This window comes from Populus nigra, chromosome 7 (assembly GCF_951802175.1).
Source record: "Populus nigra chromosome 7, ddPopNigr1.1, whole genome shotgun sequence".
NCBI classification, from domain to species: domain Eukaryota; kingdom Viridiplantae; phylum Streptophyta; class Magnoliopsida; order Malpighiales; family Salicaceae; genus Populus; species Populus nigra.
In genome coordinates, this window is record NC_084858.1 from 19176264 (window position 1) to 19182788 (window position 6525).

The 6525-nt window shown below is 30.6% G+C and overlaps 1 protein-coding gene across 1 annotated transcript; it reads left to right on the top strand.

Annotated features, from left to right (window-relative positions):
* The first annotated feature begins 283 nt into the window (after positions 1-283).
* Positions 284-890, top strand: LOC133700144 (protein RALF-like 19). Its single transcript, XM_062123693.1, has 2 exons — positions 284-609; positions 836-890. The coding sequence occupies exons 1-2, from the start codon at positions 284-286 to the stop codon at positions 888-890; spliced, it is 381 nt and encodes a 126-aa protein (XP_061979677.1).
* Positions 891-6525: the final 5635 nt, after the last annotated feature.

Genomic DNA, 6525 nt, shown 5'->3' on the forward strand with positions numbered 1-6525 from the left:
AAAGGGTTGACAACAACACAAATCCTAAACTATAGAAAGAACAACCTAAAATCAACAGATCTTGGCATGGAAACAAGGAGTAAGAAACGGACACCCCCCAAACTCACAACCACAAATCTTACCCTTCACCTCCTAGCTCCATCCCTCCCTTCTTTTATCCCAACAAGCTGAAAATCATCCCATCTTTTCTTTTTGTGTATCCTTCTCTTCCCCTCCTCTATTTGGAAGGGCAGGGTGTCGGCGTATTTTAAAACCCTCTCTTGTGTTTGTTCCCTTGCCCATAATGGGTTCTAAGTTCTGGCTTGTTTCCCTCATGCTGGCTACGGCCTTGGTTGTTGAGTCGACAACTTTGATGGATGATGCTGATCTCTGGGGCCTGTCCACTTTAGGCCATGACAATAACGGATTCGAATTCAGCACTGAGATGATGATGGATTCTGAGATCAATCACAGGTTGCTGGCTCAGAAGACAAGGTACATTAGCTATGGAGCCCTAAGGGCTAACTCGGTCCCTTGCAATCGTCGCGGTAGTTCTTACTACAACTGTAACAAGCGGCAAAGGGCTAATCCTTACAGACGTGGATGCAGCACCATCACAAGGTGCCGTAGGTACACTCATTAATCAATGAAGAGAATGATAACAGAAGAGAGAGCGCCATTACAAAAGAAAAGGGAAGGATCGTTGCCCTTTGAGCATGCATCAATCTGGAATTCTTCGGTTGTCAATTTGTTAACTGCATTTCCTCCTCTAACGCTACGCTGCAGTTTAATATGGTATTTTAATTATGTCTTGTTATTTGTTGTCTGTGTTCTTCTTTCATATTTGATGTTAAAGGTCTCTCATTGCTTCTGTAATTGCAAGTCTCTGTCTCCTCTTCTTCCGATTCTGAGCTTTAAATGTAACATTTGGAGGAAATGAAAGGCTAGTATTTTATGTAATTTTAATTTAATGAAAGTTTTGATTAGGCTTTCCTCTGCATTTCTCAACCAACAACATTTGCAAGTCCTGTGTCAATTTAACAAATTAAGAAGACGTGATAATATCCCAGATACGATTTCATGGTATTCTGATCATCACATACAAAATATAGAAGCTCATGATATTTAGCAAGGATAAAGCTCGTGCAAAGGCGGTGAATTCAACTAACAATCATCTCTACGGAAATATATGATAGATACCTCTAAGTAGTTATAATGGCAATCAAAATCAAAATGTTGAATATGTTAACAGATTGCAAACCAAAACTGATATCATGTTGAGTAGTGATTAGCAAAAAAAAAAAGACACTGAGAAAGAGAGAGAAATTCCCCACAACAAGCAACCTGGACTAGAACAAAAACCGAAGTAGATAATATTTTTCAATTTGATGTTGTTGATCACAATATTAACACTTTGAAGGGTACTTGTATTGTCTGGATTGTTGAGGCTTTGATTTGGAGTCTGTCTTGGATGGTTGATAATTTGGGTGAAGACAGTTCAGTTCTTTAAAGAGCTGAGTCCCTACATTGAGTGGTATTGGCATTAAAGACCAATGATTGGGCAGAGGAGTCTAGCCATCGAAGATAGGCCTCATAATCAAGTAACAGATCATGTAATTCTTTATTTCTTTAAATGAGAGAAAATACTCTCGGGCTCAAATCAGAGCAATAATGTTGCTAAAAACCAGTTCCTAAGCCATGAAGGACATACAGTGTGATGTCATCTTGAGATAACGGTGCATCAATAAGGGAAAACTCATCGGCAATGGTTTTAACAGAGTGCAGGTACTCTATGATGCTGCGAGTTCCACGTTGCTTGATATGACATTTTAGAGGTTGCTACAAGTGGTATCACAACTGAGGACACTGAAGTCAGAATAGCATTTACGACAAGTTTATCCTTAAGACACCAAAGGTGATGAGCTAAAATGGCAGCTACTTCATTCGATATCGTTAGGGATGGGTAGGTGTGAGTGCCGTCGACATAACCAAAAAGGTTATAGCCGAGAAGGAGAGACTCGAATTGAGCATGCCATGAAGGGAAGTTGGTTGGTGTGAGTCGTGCAGTAATTTGCTAGGTGGCATTGATGGCTATTAGAACACTGTTAGAGGCAGAAGTGGCCATGACGGATGCAGGAAAGACAGGAAATACTCGTTGGAGTTTGGAGGCGTTAATCTGATACAATATCAAGAACGAAGAAAATGATTCCCACCCATTTCTATTGCAAGAGGAGGTATAAATACAGATCTGAAAAACTTAAATTACTCCTAAACTTATGCTAACGTATAGCAACTTATATTTATATATAGGAAAGTATGAGCTATACAAATTTCCTGAACTAGCTGATCAAGAGCAATTCAAGTGTAGGGTGCAGTTACAAATTCTGGTGCAGATTTTTTGTATGAATAATAGTTGTCCTTAGAATCCCTACCCTTTTTGTTTTTTTTTTCCCACTCAAAGATTAAAATAATATTAATTAATATGTTTATTATATTTAATTAAAATCATCAAAGTAACAAGATTTTAAAATATTCTTAAAAAAATATACAGGTCACTTAAAATATTTTTTTTCTTACAAGCTTAAATTTGAATTGGTAGATAGTACATTTTATGAATAATTCATTTAATGAATCACAATCCTAAATTTTTTGAAAAAAATATATACTATAAATCATAAATTATTACTAATATTTTCATGTTGTTTTATGATGTAATGACTTTGATGATTAAGGTATAATTAGAAACTAATTAAGAAGTATGGTAATTATAGGTACCATTCTTTATTTCACAAGCTAACCCCTTTAAAATTTATGTAGTATAGTACTCTAGAATTTAATTGAATCAAGTAAAGATAATATTCTTAAAATATAGATTTTGCTTGTAAGTTTTTTTCTTGCATGAAAAGTAATTATTTTAAATTATAAAATTATAAAGTAATTATTAGGATACATATTCAACATGGTCAGTCTCGATTTTCAAATGATGGAAATGTAATATTGTACTTTTGAACCTATAATAATAAAAGTGATTGTCTAAATTTTTTTTCCACAAATAAAAAACCAATCTGGATCATAATCATTATTGTAAATTTCAGAACATATTATTCTCCGTACCATAGTTTTCAGACCTAACCCTATTCAAGATTTGGGTTTCAAGTTTTGATCAGGTTGGCCAGATCAATTTTTTTTAATTAAAATAACATCGTTTTAATGAAAAAAAATAATGAGTTGCAATCGAGTTTTAACCGGATCTTGCAGGATCACCGGGTCAACCCACCAGATCATATCAAGTTTTTTTTACCCTAATTTTTTTTAATCCAGCTCAATTCTAATTTCAAATTGACCAGATACTAAATTAACTCGCTTGGTGATACCAGATTTCAAAACTATAATACATACTCTAAAGGGAAGTGACAATCTCAGCTGAACAAGTAGATTATGGGAAGGTTAAAGTCAACAGCAGAATGACTCGGTGATACTTAGAGAGTTGCTCGCTCATGCTCAAAGCGCAAAGGGAAGACAAGAAAGCTAATCCGCTCCATTTCCTCTTTCTAAATGTCCCCCCGGAGGTCTGACCCTTCGCCACATAAAAATTGCTAACCGAATTCATACAATAATATATTAAAAAAAAATCATTATCATCGTTATAAGGACTCCCTTTTTTAATATCATCACCTTCACAATCACCTTTATCATTTTACGATAAACACCCATAATAAAATTATTTTTTTAATTATTTAAAAAAATAGTTTATATTAAAAAAATTAATTTTAATTTCTTGATATTATTCTAAAATCAATATTGGAATTAAACTATAAATTTAATTTTTTTATTTTTTTATTTAAATTCCTTCATTCTCATAGTAAATCATTCGTTTTTATAACCAAATGACACTTATAAGAGATAGTCTATATATTATTATATTTTTTTATTAAATAATATTAATACTAAAATCACTTGTTAAATTCGCAACATTAGCTATGAGACTAAGATGATCATATATAAAATAAATCATAAAACTTAATTTCTAATATAAACCAAATGTTCAAGATAAAAAACATTATTATAATAAATATAATTTTTTGAGGTGGTGCACAATAAAAACACCATCTCTTTTATTGTTGTTTTTGTTAATATTTAAGCTAACTTACATTTTAAATGAAAATAATTTTTTATGGACTATTTAAAATACACATCTCAAATGAGAAATAAATTCTTATGGAATCCTAAATTCTAGTACTAAACTACTACCTCTAGTCTAAACACTTAACTCTTCCAATATTTAGAGAAAACAAATTTATATGAATACTAGTTTTAAAGTTCTAACTCAAGAAATACATATATATATATATATATGTTTTTTTAACCACCAAGCCAACCATTTAAATTAATAAAGAAGTATTTGAAGATATATGCCCATTAAATAAACTTTTAGCGTAGAGAAGTGGCGCCCCGTTAAATTATCCATTTGATGTGTAATTAGCACAATTTAAAGTTAAATTGTCATATTTTAGATTTCAGTCAAATTAACCTTAATATATCTTAAAACTAGTCATAGAAAAGTGAAGACTTATACTTCCAACATCTGGTCGTGCATGTTCTTTTTTTTCCATCTAAAATTTTAAGAAATTACCTTACAACTTACCTTATAGCTCTTACAACTCTAAAAGATTTGGGGTGCTAGTTGCCCCCTTTAATGTTCATATGAACAATAAAGGGATGGTTTTTTTTTTAAGTTTTTCTTCTTTTCTTTTCATTTTACTTTTTTAATTTATTTTTTTAAGATTTTTTTAATTATAAATTTATCTTCATAAATTGTTTCAATTTGTTTTCTATGAAATTATTACAATTTAAAACAAATATCGTAATATTTAATTTGTGCTTGGTTTTCCGAGCATGTATTAAAACAAATGAATAATAACTAATGAAAAGATTAAATAATAAATAAATATTAAAATAAATTTGGTATTGGATTAAAATAAAAGGATTAATTAATTATTTTATTAAAACATATAATAGTCGACTCCTTAAATATTATTAGTATGGAAATCTTTCTTGTATCAAATTTTGTTTGAGGTTTCTTATACGAAAGACTCTTTTCTTTTCTGATCAACTAGAATTACTTTTTTATTATTCTCTTTATATTACCTGTGATGGAGTTATCAAACAAAAAGAAATAATTATTGAGAATTTTAGCAAAGCCATTGATAATTGAGAAATCTTTTAAAAAAATATTAAAAAGGAATATTATGATCACAGGAGGTTCAATTTCTTCGAAAAAAGAGGTTATATTATACCATCAAAATTGAGCAATGTGATATTTCTTTCTTCAATGAATATAAAACCATTAGATTTTTGTCTAAAAATTCTATAAACCCCTATAATAAGATATAATTATATCGATATAGGATTTGTTCAATTAGGTGTTAAACCCTTGTCTAAAAAGAATTTAATATTGCAATTTTTATGGTTATTAGGGATTTTAGGTTCCTAGAATTCAATGACTCTTTATTAGAAACCATTGAATCCAGTCTTTGGAGTGGACCAAAATATTTTAATTGTTATCCAAGTTTCACCATTTCCTTGTCTTATATGAACATTTTGGATGTGGTGACCCTTTATATTAAAACTCACAATTATAAAATACAAAGTGGATCCTTACATGTTTTGTTAGTTTACAGGATCCATTGCAAAGTCATGGAATCATTTTTTATCATCAAAACCTTAAAATATTGTTCAAAAGAAGAAATCATTCCTTAGAAAACAGATATTTCTAGGTCAAAAGGTGTCGCTACTAGGTGCATAAAATGGAATGTGGTTTCTATTCCAGCAGAGTAGGAACTAGAAAATGCCATTATAGCCAAAACCATTTAATGTCAAGAATTGATCGAGTAGTATTACTTAACACAATGATGGTCGTGTTAATATAATTTTTGTTGGATATTCTACCGGTTTCAAGACTTATAGGCTTATATGTCAGTACAAATGCTAAAAAAAAGGAGTTTCATGTTTGGTTATCAATTATAAATCTCTTAATGAGGTTTCGAAATGCATTTGGTATCCTATCGCAAATAAAAAAAAATCTACTTGAACGCCTTGCCAAAGAACAAAAATTAAAATTTGACATAAAATCTGAATTTTGGCAAATTCAAATTAAAAAAGAAGATCAATATAAAACAACTTTCACTATACCTTTTAGTCAACATGAGTGGAATGTTATGTCCTAGACTTTGATGCTAATCTTAGCCTCATCTGTAAACCTTTGTATGATAGGCTTGGTTCAACCAATATAATTTAATGGTTTAACAAATCAAAAAACAAGTGAATGAACACCTTTATCTCTACATACCCAACCCTAAATCTTTCAAAATAATTGAAACACATGCCTTTAAATTTGGATATGATGACATTCTCAAACAATTGCATTACAATCATGAATAATTAATTCATTTTACTTCAAAACATTGGAATGGTGCACGTAAGATTATTCTATTATTGAAAAAGAAATTTTAGCCATTATGGTTATTATTTTAAAATCTCAAAGTG